This window comes from Atractosteus spatula, chromosome 8 (genome assembly GCF_055471065.1).
Source record: "Atractosteus spatula isolate fAtrSpa1 chromosome 8, fAtrSpa1.hap1, whole genome shotgun sequence".
Taxonomy (NCBI): Eukaryota; Metazoa; Chordata; class Actinopteri; order Semionotiformes; family Lepisosteidae; genus Atractosteus; species Atractosteus spatula.
Genome location: NC_142713.1, coordinates 18,107,715 through 18,127,890, shown reverse-complemented (window position 1 = coordinate 18,127,890; position 20,176 = coordinate 18,107,715). Strand labels below are relative to the sequence as shown.

Here is a 20,176-nt window from a genome sequence, read left to right as displayed (position 1 = left end):
CACGCTTTCAATCTTAGGGGTAATCTCTTAGTCTTTCGCTTCCACAGAGAGTTTGAGTCTTCAAGTGAATGAACTATTGAACCAGCACTGTCCTTTGAAATGTCAATGTATTGACTTAACTGCTATTTACCCATTGGTATCCATCCTTTATGAGAAAGAACCTAGTCATTTACCAATTTGAACCATTTTTCTATCATCCAATTTTTTATTTGTTGTTTTTATTTGTATTTTATTTTGTTGATCATCTGCAGTCATCCCAAAAATTAAGCATTTCACCCTGATTGTTTCATGAATGCTAACAACCATAGAATAATTACGGGATTAAACTATGATTCATAAAGAAAGAAACAAATCTAAATGAATCATGGGAAAATGAAGTGAAAAGTTTTTCTTACTGACAAAATGCATAGTTTTTTAACATAACTGCATGTGTGTTTACACAAAGTCACAATCTCTGCACTGGCACTTAAATTTCTGTTAGTTACATTTCTTAAGTCTCATACTGTGTATTGACCCACATGGCAGTAGGATGCATTCTAAGTCTACACGTTTGATCTAGCTAGAGAGGTGTTAAAACTTTCTAGTGAATGAGCTTATGTAAAATATAAGGTTCAAGTACATCTTTTTGCTACTTTTGCCAAAATCTACAGATGAGCATCACTGACGAGGATGATATCGTAAACCATATCAATGTTTTCGTGAACAACAGTACAAAATGGGCAGACGCAGAGGTGCATGTCAGCCATGTACTTAAGCTTCACTTGTCAAGTGGCCTACAAAAATGCCACTCTATACTCTCTGACCGTCTGCCCAAAGACACGTAGTCTGAGCCCTCCTAGGCAGACCGAACCAACAATAACCCATTTGTTGTGAAAGGACACCGTGAGAAGGCTTTTTACCATTAACAATGGTGAGGAGAAATGACCATATGAATGAGCTTAATAAACAACACTGCTAATGTGTAACAAAGTAATTGCTTATGCACAGTGCTGCCAACTAGGAAAATGCCGCTACTGTGATTCACAGAATCTGAAGTGTCTGTCATACAGACAGTGTAATCCTGATAATCCCCGGCCTCCAGGACTTAACACTGGCCATGGGCACTAATACCTTTTTATCAATAACGTGCCGAGGAGCTTCCACTAATTAGAAATAGATTAGCGGTCTGCAGCAGTTTACCTTGTGACCCAGAAACTGCGCGGTTTGGAGTGCAGGCTAGAGCCTGTGGCGCTACCTCAGCCGGTCCAACGCCCTCGGCGAGTGGGTTGCTTCTCAGAAGGCTGCTGCAGCCCAGCCTGCTCTGAAGGCCTGTTCTCCACACGGAGCCATTCCTGCACCACCGACAAACTCGCACTCGTAGGCCTTTTAAGGGCAAGACGTTCACCCACCTGCTTTCGATAAATGTAGAATGTAGAAACAGTTCAACGGGGTCGTGATTTGTAACCCCAGATTAAGATACAATATCGAGGGCTTACTCGGAACAGATTGGAGGAGGTCTGCCTTGGTCACATTATTCCAAGGCAACGATTCAAGATTTTACTGAAAACACACAACCATTATTTTCTAACCTACAGCATTTAAATCAAACGCAAGCAAGCTGCAAACAGCGCTGCTTCGGAATTAAAAAAAACACTGCGTGTAATCCGCACGATCACACACAAGGGAGATCGAGGAAGCCTGGCGCGCTCCTCCGATTCCCCCCCCACCTTCGAGTCACTCGTTTATCAAATGAAACAGGAAACGCAGCTCCAGTGTCGAGAGGAGGAAAGACGCGTTCATCGCGAATAGCATCGCATTCCTGACCGCGCCCCCGAGGCCACAGGGGGCACTACAGTACGTCACCAAGAGATAAGAGATCCATGTTCCTGTTTACTGGACTGCAACACGTCAATTCAGATTGTTAAAAAGTGGAATAAAACAATTTTCATTTTACTTCACGCACGTTCTTTTCTACTATCTTGTTAATGCAATGTTGCCCCTGCCTTGCGCAAAGAAACCGTTCGCTTGCCTTTGTTAACAGCCCTGCTCCACCGTCTTCAGGACTTTAAAACTTACTGCTTGGACAAACCTCAACATGGAAGTGCCTTGCATCTAGTTCCAGGTGTGGAAAGCAAGTTTTCTACAAAATGCAGAAGAACAGTTCAAGTATTTCTACTCACTTCACACAAGAATTGAAAGAATATGGTCTACAAAAAAAATTATAAGACTCGAGTTCAACAATAGCGTAGCATACCATCATATGACAGTTCTGCTTTACTCTAGTATCACAAAAGGTTCCCACGTTCAACAACTGCACTCCAAATTCGAACGCAGTGTACTATCAGACTGGCGCAAATGAGTCCGACTGTCACACTGGTCAGTTGCCTGAATTCTAACGCACAGAATGAAGATGTAAAGTGTAAAAAGAAGGAGAATGTTCATTATGTCTACAGAATATGCGTCCATGCTAGAGATGTAATCGTTTAAACGGTATTTTTTAATAAATGCTAAGTACTTATTTGAAAAGTTTAAAATCAACACAACATTAAACCAATCGGCACACTGCAATAGCAAATGGAAAATCCCTTCCTTGCTGGGTGCATCACACTGGGCATGGGGCGGATTTTTTCCCCATCATAAGATGGAAAATAAGAAAATAATTTTCTAACATGTACAAAGAAGATGAAAAACATACAAAACAAACAATATGGGTTGTTCTGAAAGTAGCTGTATTTGGAATTATATAAAAACATTCTGGAAATGTGACACAAGTTACTTATGCAAACAGCATAGATTCAATACAAGTGGTTTTACATCTTACAACATCCATGTGGAGCACACAACACTGGAAACGCCCATCAAAGGATTGAGAAATGATCTGAATTTTGTATGCCATGACGATGGAAGCCATGCTGCCAACACGTTTTGTGGTAGGAAGGGTTTTCAAATTAATGGCTGTCATGTAAGTGGAGTATGGTGTGCTTTCAAGTCACACAATAACCAGCACAAAATGTGCAAGGAACATGCAAGTTCCTTCTAAAAACAGCCAAGAGTATCTACCAGAGTCTGCTGGACAGCTCTGAACATTGCAGCGCTACATAATACTAAAACATCACTATACTGGAAATTGTGAGCTTCAGTCCACTGTTCTTTAGACAGAAAACTAGAAAACTTTCAAAAACAAGTTTGACGCAGTAGAGCAATTGAGTCTTGTAGACTGTGTGACAGTGCTACTGCTTCATTCTTTCTGACATGTTGCGGCATGTATCAAGGGAGTCTACGTGCATTCATACAGTAAACCATGAATGACTGTTTTCCTGTCAATAGCTGGGATCTTTAAAATGAATACTTTGCAATTCAATTAATACAACAAGTAAAACAAGATGTATTTTACCAGATTCCAATTTGGATAAAATCTGGATAAATTCCATTTATCCAAATCTAATTTAGATACTGAAATGATACAAGAAAGAGTCTACAAGTTATCTTTTCTGAATGGTAAAAAAAGGTATTAAATTAAAGGCCGCTATTCAAAACTTGTCTGCAGCCATCTTGAATTTTATCTTCATACTGATTTTTGCAGTGGGGAGTATTAAACTTGTTTAAAAGTTGTTTTTTCATTTGCCAACGAAAATGTCTGAATTATAATGGAACTTTTTAACTACTGAAAAACTCTTTGGAAAGGGTCTACATTTGCGTTCTTCAAATGAGGTTCTTCAGAAGTTGCTCTTCCACTTAAGTGTTTTTACTACCTTCAGCACAACAAAGTAAGAAACGTATACTTGTACGTGTGTATGGAACAGGTATATATATACCAGAATGGTTTAAACCATTAGGATTAGAAACAATTACCTAACCAAACAATATTTATGTCCTGAGTCTCGATATTTCAGAAAGTGTTCACCTCCAGCTTTGAGCTGAGATATTCTGTTCCTGATTTCCTTAATTTAATGGTAAAATAAAGGTTGATGCAAAATATCAAGGATTTGTGCCGACACAGAGTCAACATGTATGGACTCTTTAATTACCATACTAATAATTGAATTACAAACACATATATGGTCAAATGTTACCAAAACGTACTTTGTATAAATGCTGCGTTTTAGTTTTTTTCACTAAAAAGGACACTGATTTCTCAAGAAGCAGCATGGGGAGGCACACATGGAAACACAGTGACATACAAAGGTCAGATTACTACCAAATTTACAACAAACTGATTGGGATGGTTTAGAGAACCTGACGTGCTTTCAATCTAAATTATAGTTATTTTTATTATTAGCATAACAATGGAGATTGAGGACAAAATATCACAAACAGCAGCAAAGTTGGGGCCATGAGGCTTAAGAATGGATGATGTGCTGCATTTGTCTTCTGGAGTTTTCTTTATGACTAAAAAGGAGAAAAAGTAATTAAGTTAGACTCAGAGCCTAAGCATCTTAAGAAACATTAGGTGACATGTTCTTGAGCTAATTTTTACTCTTCACAATAAAACAAGATTGTTATTCTCACATGTAACATTTGGACATTTATATTAGTTTAACTGTAGCCATTAGGGTTTTTAGATAAAGTTCATACATGGTGGTTTTAATAGCTTGGAGCCTAACCCAATACCTTACTCTACTTACTGTATTTTGATGATACCAAGAATACCCCAACAGCTGTCAAATAAGCACGCTGGTATGCTTTGTTTGTAATAGAAAAATCAAAGGCACACGTTACAAAAATCTGAATCCCATCATCAAATGTCTGACACTACTACAAAATTTAAAAAATACTAAAGCTGGTGTTTACTTCCTTTTCTGTTGCCTCCTCAGACTGTTGTCTATTTACTTTTTCCTCCTGTTTTGTATTCGGCATAGAAGGCTGTACAAGCACAGCCAGGAAGTAAAACTATTTTGTAGTAGCAGTTCCAAATACGATCAGCAATAATGTTTGAGACGCTATTCTCATGAACAAGATTTTATCCTCGCTTTATTGCTTTACACTTCAGGTGATGTCATGGGGCAAATTATTGTTTTCACATCCTGTGCACCACAGCAGCCACTAAGGATTCCATTTCAGCTGAAATATTCGGCTAGAAAATACAGCTTTCTGCACAGCAGCTAGCCTACACACACACACCTCAACTTCCTCCTCCTCTGCCCTCACAATAATCATCCCACAGCTTTTGCTGCCAGAACCTCACCAGGTCCACTGAGACGACCCATTGCCAAATGTCTTTCACAGGTACTAACTGTGTGATGCCAGGTGACCAAAACTGAGGGGTTAAAACTCGGACACTATCCCACATTTACAGAGGCACAGCTCCTGATGCAGTCACTGACGTGGAAGTCAAAAGTAAAAAAAAACACAAAGAGATAAACTTGCTTTAAAAAGTACAAAAGCAACCAGAATAAACCTTAACATTACAACAACTTCTGTTCTATTGAAAGGTAAATTCCAGCTTCGCTTCTGAATTCCATTCTCTTTAAGAAGTTATTCTTCACATCTCAAAAAGAGGACGACCGGGTTGTTTGACTATATATGGGAAACTAACAACAGTACATGTTCATAGAGAAAACCTCAGTTTCCTGCTGTCTCTTTTCTCTTCCTCCAGTGCAACCTCTGAGCTGTAGAAAAAGTGCAGTCATCATACACACTGACACTCACTCCTACAGCACAATCAGTGTTAATTCTGTAGCATCGTACTGCAGCTGTGACTGGCTCTTCTACTCAAAATCCCAAGAATTACTACCCACGACACACAAGCTGGTCTAGGGTTATAAAAACCAGAGGAACAAGTTTCTGACACAGCCATAACAAGTATAAAGGGAAAAAATAACATGAAAAAAACAGAGAAAGAAATTAATACAGTTCTAAGGTATTCCTCAATCAGTTCTCAGTATAGCAAATTAAATGCACTGCTCTCCTCAGGAACATATATAATCCTTCAACAGAATTAACGCTGACCAAAAGCTTCATATACTAAAGAAAAGCATTGCTTTGCACATCTACAAAAATCGCAGGCTTCAAGAATAAACCCTAACCTCAGCGCTGAAATAATTCTGCAAAGAGGTATTGCAACTGCAAAACAAAGAAACAAAACATATTGGAACACGTTTTTACTAAGACATCCACTGAGGGAGACTAATTTTCATCCACGATGCTAGTGATGGAGTAACAGTCTGGGCACCTGCTAATAGCCCAGTACATGACAGAGGCCTCTGCTCCATAAAACAGAAGAGCAGGTGAACGATGAGCACTGCTAGGTTTTAGGTGCAGGAAATCCAAGATGCTAAATGCTTCATCTCCAGCAGACAATTGACAGAATAGACAAAAAATGGACAAAAGAAAAACAGAACTAAAATGTAAACCTTCCACACAATTATAAGTGGGCACAAAATGAAATTCTTAGACAATTTGTCTCATACATTACAGATTGTGTTTATTCAACTTTTTAACTTCCGTGCTGATTCTATCATTCATGGGAATGTTTTCTTTTTTCTTAGTTGAGGGAAAGTTTGCCATGACGTCATCGATATTTATCACCTGAACCCTTTCAGTAACAATCTCTCCTTCACATCTGACATGAAATTCACAGTGGCTATCAAAAGCCAAGTTCACTGACATGAATTGGTAGTTTTACAATAATAGAAAAATTAAAAACTATAAAAAGTGGTAGCATTACATTACTCAACAGAAATACATAGCGTACTTCAGTCTTCTAAAGCATTAGTGATCAGATGTACTTCCGTACAAAATTCTGCAGAGATTAAATGAATTTAATCGGGATTTATACATTTATACATGACATTTTAATGAAGCACATATGATGGGCTTAAGACAAGGGGAGAAAGTAGGATTGCTAGCTTTTATATACCAGACTCTCAAGCAGTGACACTTAACATTAAAAAAGGGACTATATGTCATATACAATAGATTTATGAGCAGAAACACAGACTTCAGCATTACCGAACTACAGCCCAACCACAATGGTGCAGGAGATTCCCTGAGATCCCTTAAAAAAAAACAACTGGACAACTGTTAAAATCAAATAAGCTACTAGAAATAGAATAAGAATGCGTCCAAAACTAAATACAGGTACCAAGAATGCGCAATACTTTTTGATTTAAGACAAATTAGTTCTCACTTTAACATTAACTTTGGAGCGGCCAGAAACTGAAAACTTGAAGGAGTGTTCTCTACTGTATATTTGTACATGCTGCACATACCAGTTAAGCACAAAGATCAATAATCGCTTGGGTGACACACAGACAACTGGGCAACTGTTTTTCCAGCTCTTATTCATCTCCTATTATACGCTTACTGAACAAATCAATAAAATATCTTTTATCTAAGTCTACACCTTAGTCACACGGCATAAAATCTAACATAAAATCCATAAAACCATAAATGCAAGCGACTGCATAAAGAAATCTTCAAAATGAAATACATTTTTATGGAAGTATTCATTTGAATTGTATAAAACACCATCAAAATCGAGTGTGGAGCTGCGTCAGTGTCTTTTGGTTGCAAAGGAAAGCAAAGGTTAATTCCACACTCAAAAGTAGAAAGAAGAAACACGCTTTGGCCACAGAGCCTCCTTCACACCTGAAGATGACTCAACAGCAAAAGACTTAATTAACCTTTACTTGTCCCAGCAAACAAAACCTTCACATTCAATTAATACAACAAAGAAAACAGTCTCCACAAAAATATTTTGCAATTTTACTTACAATGTATACAGTACATAAATGGCATTTATAAGTTTCATTGAAAGAAAAAGAACTGATAGTTCAGTTCCATAGATAGTTCCAGAATTGTTTCTATGGGAACATGACTCCTGCATTTTTCACACTGTTCAGCACCAGGAACATCAGTCTCTCCTTTACATCCAACATGAAATTCATACAGTGGCTATGAAAAGTATTCACCCTCCTTGGACTTTTTCACATTTTACCATGTTAGTATATAGAATCACAATGTATTTATTTGGGACTTTTTTTGTCATTGATCAACACAAAACTGAACTACACATAATTCTTCAGATCCTCCTAAACTATTTATAAATATCAAACAGAAAACAACTGACTGTATTCACCCCCATTTACTACAACATACCTAAATGGGCTCTGATGCAACCAAATTTCTTTAGAACTCAAGGAATTTGTTGAATTGAGTCCACCTGTGTGCACTTAGGGTGTTTCGCATGAGTTCAGGATAAGTATACCTACTGGGAGGTCCCACAACAACTACATCATAAAGACAAAGGAACTTTCACAGTAAATGTGAGATAGGATTATTGAAGAGCACCAATCAGGGGAAGGCTATAAGAAAATTTCTAAGGCATTACATACCCCCCAAGCACAGTAAAGTCTTTTATAAAGAAATATAAAAATTATCGCACAACTGTGAAACTATGAAGAACAGGGTGTCCTCGAAAATCTCAATCAAAAAACACAAATCTCAATCTCAAATCTCAAAAATCTAAAATGTATCCAGCCGAGAAAAGCACTAAGTCAAGGAGGCCACTAAGAGGCCTGGGACAGCTCTAAAGGAACTACAGTCTTTCATGGCTGAGATGGGAGAAAAAGTACACATGACAACTGCCTGGGTGTTTCACATATTTGGGCTTAAAGGGACAGTCCCAAAAATTTAACATCGAATGTCGACTATACTTTGCCATAAGGCATGTGGGAGACTCAGAGCACGTTGAAGAAGATTCTATGGTCTGCTGAGAACAAAACTGACCTTTTTGGTCTCGACCGTAAGCATTATGTTTGGCACAATGGTAACTGTCAACATAATACCTGAGAACAACATCACTACTGTAAAACATGATGGTGGCAGAGTCAGGGCCTGGAAGATTCTAGAAGGAAAAATGGATGCAGCAAAGTACAGAGAAATCCTGGAGGAAAACCTGCTGCTATCTGCAGAGCCATGGGACTTAGGAGAAGATTCATCTTCCAGTAGGACAAGAGCCCAAAACATACAGCAAAAGCCACAATGATGTGGTTTAAAAAGGAAAAAGTCAATGTTCCGGCATGGCCCAATCAAAGCCCGGACCTCAAGCCAATCAAGAATCTGTGCCTGCAGTTGAAAATTGCTGTTCATCAACTTTTCCCATCCACACTCATGAGTTTGAGCACTTCTGCAAAGACAAATGTGCAAAGCTGGTAGCAACCTATCCAAGAATGGCTGTAGTCATGGCTGTAATTTCTGCCAACCAAATACTGACTCAAAAGGGGTGAACACTTATGCAATCGGTTAATTTTCGTTTTATATTTATAATTAATTGAGGAGGATATGTAGAAATGTGCTTTCAATTTGACATTATACTGTAGGTTTTCTGTCAATCAATGGCAAACCCTCCCAGTTAAATACATTATGATTCCATATTAAAACAATAAAATGTAAAAAAGTCCAAGGGGGGGTGAATATTTTTGATTGTCACTGTAAATACTAAGAATCATTTTGCTTAAAAATGACTTAGTGCAACTGTAAAAACACCTTAAGTGTTAAATTGTTTTTACTGGGAGATAACTCATCTGATTAGGAGTGGTCCTGGAATGTCTCCCCCTTATGCACATACATTCTGCCATCCATCCATTTTCTTCCCACTTTGTCAGGTTGAGGTTCACAGGGAAGCAGGAGCCTATGCTGGAAAGCAACAGGCACAAGGAAAGGGTACAGGACACCAGTCCATCACAAGGGACACACAAACACGCAAACACTCATACCAGGGCCCGGAAGCCAATGGACGTACCAGTATGTCTCTGGACTGTGGGAGGAAACCCATACAAACTCCGTGCACATAGCACCTCAGGTCCAGTACTGAACCCAGGGCCCCAGCGCTGCGAGGCAGCAATACTAACCACTGTGCTACTGTGCCACCCCATGCATTCTTAAGGGAAATTGTTTTTCAACTTATGTATTTCTTGACGTAAGCAACATCTTTCGGAAAAACAACGGGCCAATTGAGAGCTACAGTGTAAATAAAGCATTACATCTTAACATTAAGGATAATTTTATTTCCTCAAAAACACATCATTGACCTCAAGACTCGTTATATCTTTAGCTTTTTTGCTTTGAGCCAAGGGGACCTCAAATGAGGGCATAGCTGTCGGTTACATACTGCAGCAGGGCTGCTGAGCCTTCCACCCTTCCAATTCACTGCAGTGCTTTCGAAGAGTCATTTCCTTATTGCTTAATCAATTAAATAATTAAGGACCTGCTGCAGAAGCATTCTGTAATGGTGGAGTGAACTAGAATAGCTGCAGGTTGAGTGGCCCTGTATTATGGTACATATAAAGTGTTTCTGTGCAGATCACTACCTTCAAGTACACACATAACCTGAAGAATATCGGATATCAGAATAGGGACCTTTTTAAAATAATATGAAATTTAAAAACATCACTGACTGATAATGCCCCAAAAGCCTGGAGGCACACAAATACCACAACAGAAATTCTGTTTATGGACTCAGACAATCTATCTGACAACATTATTTTCAAGTACATGACAACTATAAAAATGCTTGTAATGGGAATCTGGCCACCTTTTCCATTTTTGAACTTAGCCAGATGCATTTCGGCCTACCTGATTCCCAGAACTAATCCGAGGCACACAAAAACTCTTAAAAAAACAAGCCAAATACTTCAATTGTTCTTTGTACAAATCAAAGGTTTGCTCAATCAAAAAAAAAAAAGGTTTACAGAACTGACCTGTTAGACTTGCACTGAACTGGAAAGCGTTCCCTAAAATAATCAAATTAAAGCTTGTGGGAAGGGTGGCGATCTCTTTCACTTATTTTGCCGTTATACCTGCCAACTTTGTCCAGTTTTTCTCTACCTTTAAAAAATGTAATTCTGCATGTAAAACTGTAAAAAAACAATCAAGAACAAAGGCTCTGGAGAACTATTTGACCATTGAAAAGTCCCACTATATGTAGAACTCTATCATTCTAGAGTTAAGGGGGACAGAGAAACAAGCAGATGAATTTAATCTATTTCAGGAGCAATTCTTAATCAAGGTGTTATTTAAACATGTGATTACGAATTAACAAGCTGAGAAACAAGGCTTTTGGAAGAAGCTACAGTAAGACCCATCAAGCGAAGTGATGTTCAGATTAATAAAACACCTCTACTTCGCCTCGACCGGCGCTCTGTGATGAACGAGGGACAGTCCGAAGCGTGGAGTCGGAGAGGGCAGAAAATCAAGATGGTGAAGGGGCCGCTCTAGGTATGAGCGGGATCGTGCCTAGGACAGTGTCATCGCACTGGAACAGCGAGGAGTAAAAACTGCTTTAGCTCTTTCATTTGCGTTTCAGGAAAACGAGTGACACGGGGGGTGTGGTAGTTGGCGGTTTTTGGATCATGAGTTTAGGACCGTGGTACTTTCTATCTATTGCAAGACAAACTGAAAGTCACTACTCTTACCTTTCTAGTACGCACACATTCCGTTTCACCAGTCATCCCAAGCACCATGTGGTCTTCACAAGAACAGGCTCAAGAAAGACCAAGATCAAAGTTCAGCTGACTAGAATCTATTTATTCCAGCAGCGTAAAGAAAACCCAGTGTGCAGGGAAGCAGCCTGTCAGGCCCAGAGTGAGGGTGTCACTGTGTGTCACCGCGACAGCTTGTTCAATTGAAATGCATGTTACTTTCACCAACACAGTGCCCTCTGTTCGTCCCTACCATGAATCATAAGCACCAAGATGCTCGCCGATGGGGATTAAAACACTCACAGTAGTGGATCACACAATCAGAACTGGCATATGGAAACCATGTCCGTTCCAAATTTAAAACATCACATTTTGAAATGTAAGGAATTTCATGGAAGATGTCTCCTGGGAAGATGCACACATACTACAAGATTCATTAAAAAAAAACAAAGGAAAGCCTCTAGAATATGGATATATCTGCTGTAAAAACCAATAAGACTTTTATTCCCAAACCACTGACCTCAAACAGAAGAAAAAAAGGCAAGCTGACCAGTTATGAACAGGAACAATCTGATCCCACTAGCTCCTCCGTTTTCAGTTCTCAAGCTAGACTCTTCATTTCATGAAGCCCATTTTAGGCTGATCTAAATTTGCTAAACAAATTCCTAAAACATAAATATAAAAAAAAAACAACTACAGCATCTACGAAGGCCTGACCCCAATTATAGAGAGTCTCAGTCCAGAAGGATCTTCTTCACTCATCACTCTGTAAAGTTTTGGATCACATGAGCATGATCAGTTCAGTTATTTTCTCGGTTCAATTAAGTCAAGTCTTGTCCCTGGGGACCTCAAGGGTTTTGGAAGTTTTATTTTAAATTGTTCAAGGTGTTTATGGGTCTTAAGGAAGACATATAAAACAGACCGGACTATGGCTCTGCAGGAAGAAGTTTTAGTCACATGCAACAAATTATTGAAGCAAAATTGCTTAATCAATAAATAATGAAGTTTACTTCATACTCTGCATTTGCCCTGCTTTAGTTCTTGCCTACTGCCTTTGCAGCAAAGCAATATCTGGATGAGTTGTTTTTGGAAAAAAAACGCTGACAGCAATTGGGACTTTAGTGGTTATTTTTACGGAATATTTTGTTTGCATTATAGGTATATATAATCAATTTCCCTTCGGGATCAATAAGTCTTATCTATCTATATACCACCCATTCTAAAGTCGAATCTGATTCAAACCACTAATATTTTAAGGTATAGATCAGTCTCGTCTAGTAGGCTCCAGGAAGTGGCATCAGAAATTAGCACCACTTAGATGGTGACAACGCTCATTATCATTTTTCTTGGAACAGATACTTTGTCACCACCTTTACGATAATAAATATAGAGCTAGAGGTTTACACAAGCTGTCAGTGGTTACACTGGCTATAACGGGGCCATTTGACACATGGAGAATATAGCAAATAACTTTAGATTATAAACCAATGGGCTTTTATGAAAGGGATAAAAAGCTTTTGAATCTTAATGAACGGTTTTGCACAAATTATGAATTTCAAAACTCCAAATTACATTAATTAAATAGTAGCCTTACTTATTTATTTGTAGAAAGCTGAATTGGCATCACTGCAGCACTAACGAGACGGTACCATCAGGTGAACTGTATGCGGAAAACTGACATTTCAGAAATGTGTCACAAATAAAACAGACAGGCATACACATGAGAATGCAAGACACCAATAATTCACACGCAAGCCAAAGCAGACATGAGCAAACATTTTACCTGTATCACCAGTAAAGGTATAAATTATTCTTTGAAAAACCAGAACATTTTGAACAGAATACAGTTAAAGATGGCATATGAATGGGAAAAGGAGCAATGAAGCTAAAAACAGGATGTAAACAAGATAATTGTGCTGCCAGGACAAACGGTGCTTCAGATATCTCTAACTAAAGGATTTGCTCTTACTCTGGTCAAGAGGGAAAGTTACATTACTGTACATCCAACTCTCACGGAAAGGCAAAACATTTCTGAATTATTGAACTGCTCAGAAACAGGCCATGGCAAATGACTGCAGAAAAAGTCTCTGAATTCCAGGAAGAACCAGAAAAGATCACAGTGCAGGACAGGCTCCTTTATCTACAACAGTCTGGATGTAATTTACCGATGTGAAAGCTATTTATTATTGTACTTTTCAACTCTGTACAGAACTGGAATCTTGTACAACTTCTCCATAGATGGACTTATTTCATTAGAAAGCACATTCTTCACTGGCAGAGGGCTCAGTCCTACGAATTAAACTTGTTTCTCGCTAATGATTGAAACCGCAAATGAATGAAGCATAATTTTTACAGATAACTAGAGATCTTATTTAATGCACAGCTGTGGGTCTGTATAACAATTCAGAAGTCAAATGACCAATATGGTTTCCAAAGTGGTGATGATGGTTCTCCTTTCTTGTAGCACCTGCAGAAAATCCCCAAGCCATCCAACCATTAACTAAATCCTGTTTGAGGTTTGAAAACTTTTCCCTTTTCAAATGTGTAGCATCACATTTTTAGCATACAAATAAATGTCTGTGGGTTATTTCCATTTAATTAGTATGAAATAGCTCATTACTATGAAATTAACTGTGGCTTCTGGAACCATTATTTACCACAAAATATCCTGGTCTGCAGAGGTATCTTGTCTAAACCAGATGTTTCACCTAATTTCCACTAATTAACACTTAGCAAAAGAGACACTAGAAAAGGAGGAAGTTTCATATTTCCAAAATATTTTAAAAACACAAAAAAGTCATGACACCAAATCTCGAAATCACCAAAAATGAAATGTTTTATGGATATGTAGATTAAGAACATTTACTAAATAGGTTCTCTCTTCTCCATCTCTGTTAATGATCAGCTCTGATCACTTTCCGAGGAAAAACAACAACTTAATTTTCTGTAACAAATAGTATTCTCCCCTAACAATTACAGAGTTTGACATGTTGGGCCATATTTTCTAAACAACAACACCGGAAACTGCTCAAGCCCAGTACTGCATTTATGAGAACAGTATTCTTGTTATGAATAATAAATAGATCTTCTACCGCTTTCAGCCAAATATCCACTAAAAGAAGGGTCTGCTTGGTAGGGAAGTGTGGACACTTAAACTGCAAATGAACAGCACGATCAGAATTCAGTGCTTGGAAACGACAACATTGTTGTTCCACAGCCTATAAACAAAAACTTGATTCTCAGTGTAGCTGCTATTCCCTTGAGTGACTGACTTTGCAGTCTCCATTTCCTGTTTAAAGCAAAACCTCTAAAGAAACCTACAAGTATCTGTTTTTAGTGACTTCATTCATAATCAAGCAAAATGCACTGCATACTTTCTTTTGAAATTTAAGGCTGCCACACCCAAATGTAAATTATTGCAGACAGTGTCACTAAGAGCTTTGATCTTAGCATCAGCGATCATTCAGCTCCACATTTACCTTTTCAAGACGACTGCATCTGCACACAGCTAAATACACTGCAAGCTTTGAGATGTGAAGGTTAAGATCAATGAAGCTAAAAATGAAACGTTTTCAGGAGTGAAGGGGAAAATAGGTTAGCCTCAAAGAGCAGGTCCCCCACACTGATTCCCAAACTGATTTTATTACGTTACTGAATACTTTCTCTTGAAAAAATATGTCTGCTACACTTCCACTAACCTGGGCCCTTTGATTCATTTGTGTGATCAATACTTAAGGCTAACTAAATCACCAAAATATCTGACTGTATTCAGTTTCTTGGTTTAGATAAGGCAACACTTAACTCCCATTATGTCAGGAGATATTTTTAGTCCACTCATGATCCGATGAACACATTGCTCCACAATGTTTCATAGCATCCATCGGTAAAGGACCATCGATTCCGGGATTCATGAGATGCTCTGCTTACACAGAACTAGTATTTTGCACATGTATTTGATAGTGTATAGGCGCAAGACAAAAACTGCATCTAGCCCTACATCGGGGGAAATGACTGCAATCTCTAAATAAGTTCAAAGCCAAAGAAGGAATTTCAATTAATTTTTACTGAACTTGCCTTTGGCAAGCAAAATGCACAGGGTCCCTAACTAGAAGTTCCAAGTGCTTGTCCATTAATCATCAAAGGAAACGATAGATGTCGCAAAATAGCTGTAGCTCCTCAAACAGGAAGTTTCCATCACATCTGAACTACAATATCACCAAACCTGACTTCTCAGGCTGGGTCTTCTGCAGCCTTCACTCTGAACGGCAGCACCAGTGGCTCGTTTCCCACTACATAAGGCTACGCAGGACTTCAGAAATAGTTGAAAACAGAAGTTCCCAGCCCTGGTCCTGGGGCCCCACACAGCTGCTGATTTGTTGTTCCCGTTGGGCTCTCAGTTACATTGCCGAGCCCTTAATGAGCCTAATAAAAGAATGTACGATCTTAATAGTTTCACATTCCTAAACCATGTTGAACGTTGCCTTTTCAATCGTTGCGTGTCATACAGAACCTCCGATCTCCCCCTTCCTGCGTAGAGACAGAAACTTGCAAGGTCTCAAATCACGCAACATTGAGTTCAATTAAGATTTTGTTTAAAAAAAACAAACAAAGCGGAAATGAGGAAGAGCCGATCTGCGGATCCGCGAGACCAAGAATGAGAAAAAAAAGTTTTAAAAAAGCTGCACGGTGTATCGTCTAGTACAGAGGTGTCCAGTCCTGCTCCAGACTGGAGGATTCTCTGGGCCTTCTCAAAACCTGAAGAGCTGGGAGCTGTTATATAGGTCCAATTGAGCTGATATCAAGGTGACTTACATTAGTGTTAACAATTATAACTATTTACATTGACAGACAATATGTTAACATTCGTTGAATCTTCCCTTTCGGAGCCAAAGTGAGGTTCAGCATCTTTTCTTGACTTGCAGTTAACTCGCATTCAACAGCTACGTTTCAGTTGTTGAGAGTCCTACCTTTAGTTTATGCTAGGTTTTCCATCAATTAAAACAATTTTATGTTTAAAAAAAAAACATCTGGCTGGCTTGGAAACAACACAACGGCCTTTGTTTTGTTTTTTTAAATTCCAACCTGTTTCTTGTTTGTCTGGTACCCAGATGTTCTGCCATCTCTGTTCTGTACAGTACAAAGGAAAATAATGCACACAAAACATTTTGGATTCACTCTTTAGGATGCAAAGACTCCTCTGGTCCCTACTCCAGATTTGGGTGCAGGCCGAGTCCAATATCCCACCCTTTATCTAGGTGTTGGAGGGCTCTGGCCTCTGGAAGGTTGTGGGTTTGAATCTTGGAAGGTACAGTGCTCTTGTAGTCAAGGTGCTTCACTTAAATTGAAACACCCTCCTGTACGAACAGATACATACGCTTGTCACTTTGGATAAATGTGTCTGCTACATAAATTAGTAATAACACTGTTCTCTTTAGGATACTTAAAAATACATTGAATAACCAGAAACGGTAAGAATGCATTTGGTAGACCTGCACTACTGTATTTTAGTGAAGAACATAAGTAATATTCTGAGATTTCTGTTTTAGTTTAGATGTAAAACGTAGTGCAAACCCATTCTAAAAACAAACAGCCCAAGGCTGTCTCAGGGTGCTTGCATTCAATCGCGCAGTGACCCACCTTATAAAGAAAACATTTTCATGTGTGTATCTTCAAGGCACACCCTACTTTATGCATCTAGGCCACAAATGATGAGAGCAATATTAAATGCCAGCAGGCCTACAGCAGCTATGCACAACACACTGCAGATGCGAATTTTAACTTTCCACAGAGGACTTGATTTATTCTCTCTCCCTCCTCAGGAAAGAATACAGATGCAGAATTCACCCCGAGTTAAACGTGTTACTTCTTTAAAAAATACTAATTCTAAGATTTTTAATCAATAGCAAAATCTTCACGATGTGACTTTCAAAAAAGTAATGGGTCGCAATGGGCATACTGTGTCAAACACCCTTCTAACACTAAAATATAGTTGGCTGTTCAGTTGTCAATTTACGCCACAGACAATAAAACATCAACCTGTTTTCCTGTTGGATAGAGGTTAACAGCTCATTTACCATGCTACTGAAACAAATAAAGGCACGTTGCCGTTATTCTATTTTCATCCCTTACGCACTTTCGGTATTCAGTTTAGGACTAAGCAAAACGCAGACACACGAGTCCACCCATTCCAGATCTGCAGCGCAGCGCTGTTTTAAAACGCTACATTTCAACCACATGACAACTACAGGGCCGTAAGCACCTTATCCCCGGCACAGTGTTACGGTTCCTTCGCTTTCGTCTTTGTTTCTTTTTTTTTACTTTCCAGATTTGACACAGACAGCTCTGATTTCGGGCCCTCCGCTCAGGCCTCTGGCATCCGCGGCTGTTAGTGGCGGCGCTTGCCTGCACTGGGATGTCTGAGGTAGGGTGCACAGTGTTGTCCCGTCCCGGCCCCGGCCCCGGCCCCGGCCCATCCCCGCCTCCCCTTCCCTGCGCTCCCCGCCTCCTGTTTACTATACTGAGGCTGCAGCCCGGTTCCAAAAACACTCAGGGACTCACCCCTCTTATCGAGGTCGTACCCGACCACAACGAAGTAGTCGGCTAGCCTGGCCATGTCGACGCTCTACGAGATCACGACGTCCGGCCCCTGCTTGTTCTCTTGTCGTTTTCCGTGGCTCTCTTGTTCATACTCTGACAGCAGGAGCGACATCATCAGCAACTGCAGCAGCATCCTTCCAGCAGCGCCCCGCCGCCATACTGACAGTGTTCTCGCCCTGACCGGGAGAACGCAGTGAGCCTGCGCGGCGAGGACCAGGGAGGGGCGCCTGGTCAAAACTGACAGATCAACACCCCAACCTTTGACTGCTTCCACGCACAGATCCCACAGATAAGCTCGCCGTTGGCTAATAACGCCAGTAGTCATAACAGATCATCCACACGAAGGTAGAGCAGGAGGTTCCCTAATTATTGCACAGGAAGAGGTACACCTTATATAGAGTGTATTTCCTTATGTCAAAGTGACATTAACAGGTTCGTACTGTACCTTACCTATTTCTCATGGGAACATGTCATTTACAAACATAGGTGCGGTCTCTATAGTCATTGTTCTCCGATTCTTAATATTTCTTTGTACCGAGTTAAACAAGCTAATAGTCTTACTGTGTAAGACTTTATGCTTTTATTGCAGGACAATATTAAGATAAGCAATTATCTCCACATTTTATCAGTTAAAATAACCTCTTCCGAATTGAAACCAGTATATAAAACTATCCCAGTATATGTTTTTATTTTGTTTTCTTGTTTGACATAAGCTGTATGACCCCAAATTTCCCTTTGGGTAGATTTCCCTCCTGATCAATATGTTAAGGAATGGGAAATTTGCCCACAGGGAAGATTAGACCATATGTACAGTATATTAAAAACCTCCCCAGGCTCACAGACTCTGAAATTGGTCCTTTGACTAGAATCCTTCGGTGCAGCATAGATTGATCACGGTGTTCTGGAATTGTAAAAACATCTCAGAAAGAGTGCATTTCAGATTTGGTTAAAGTCCAGAATAAATCTTAAACAGAGCATAAATGAGCTGTTGACACATAATTACCAAGTACTTTCTTTGCACACACTTAATTAGATTTGCCATTTTAGCAAAAGGAAAACATTTATGTTTTCCAGGTTAATTCGTAGTTTACGTCTGGTGCTATGAGCTTTACAGTCATGATCTTTTCAAACATGATCTTTTTTGTACTTCTGTAGTAGTAACAAATCATTTGCATGGATTGGTGGAGATTAAGTTTAGCTCAGCATGTGGAAAAAACAGAATGGATCAATCACTCACAACAGAGAAGGGAGATTAGTTAGAATAGACCTAGCTGATAATAAATCTGAATCTAAATGTGATTCAAAAGTGCAAATGAGGATAACTGCACATGAGCATGAAGCTCTGCATTCTTTACACCTACCCAAGTTTACTCATCACGTTCAAATTAATAAATGTCACAAACATCACGTTCATAGCAGCAGGAGTAGTGGTATTTCCAGTAGTAATAACAATACAGCAAAATATCACCAACAACAGCTAACACCTCTATGGAAACAATCAATATGCAAACATTTACTGAAGGATGATGTGTTTGGAAAATGACACAAACAAAACTTATGAATACGATGGGGCACTCAAAAAGGTTTGCAGCTTATTAAGGCAATAGTCTAAACCTTTTCAATGTAATTACAATTACACTCAAAGCACTTAGCTTATTTGTGCTTCAAACCCCTGACAAACTTTTCTGACTGATCCTTTAACCCTTCACCTGAACCTGAACTGCATTTCAAGAAAAGATTGTTAGGAAGGAAGAAAGATTGTTCTTTCTTTGTCGAGAAGAACAAACTACTTTTTAAGCAGAGAACAGCTCTGCAGTCTCAGTCTAAGTATGTAACTTGCAAACCTTTCTGAACACCATACCTACAGCCCCTTGCAAAAGTATTTAGACCCTTGCAAAGCTGTCTCATTGTTTTGCTTTAAAAACTTGCAGTCATGATACTTACACAACTTGCTCCACATATTCAAAGCAAAACACAGAAAGTAATAAAAAGATAAGAAATATTACAGAAAAAATTGAAATGTCATGATTGCATAAGTATTCAAATTCTGTGCTTTGGCAGATCTAAATTTACGTGCACAAGATTACCAAGGTACAAAGTGAGTTGGCTGTCCTCTGTCTGCATGCAAAAATAATTATTCACATTGTTCCAGAATAAATACAACTGTAAGGTCATTC

At 39.1% G+C, this 20,176-nt stretch overlaps 1 protein-coding gene across 5 annotated transcripts in view; it reads right to left on the bottom strand.

The window, feature by feature from the left end:
* The window catches only part of sbf1 (SET binding factor 1), a 103,162-nt gene extending 84,976 nt beyond the window's left edge, over positions 1-18,186 (bottom strand). For all 5 annotated transcript variants that reach the window (XM_088923131.1, XM_088923130.1, XM_088923132.1 and 2 more), the window contains exon 1: positions 17,961-18,186. In XM_088923131.1, the coding sequence (XP_088779257.1) occupies positions 17,961-18,015 (55 nt within the window). In that variant the 5' untranslated portion in view covers positions 18,016-18,186. The remainder of the gene's footprint in view (positions 1-17,960) is intronic.
* Between the last annotated feature and the right edge of the window lie 1,990 nt (positions 18,187-20,176).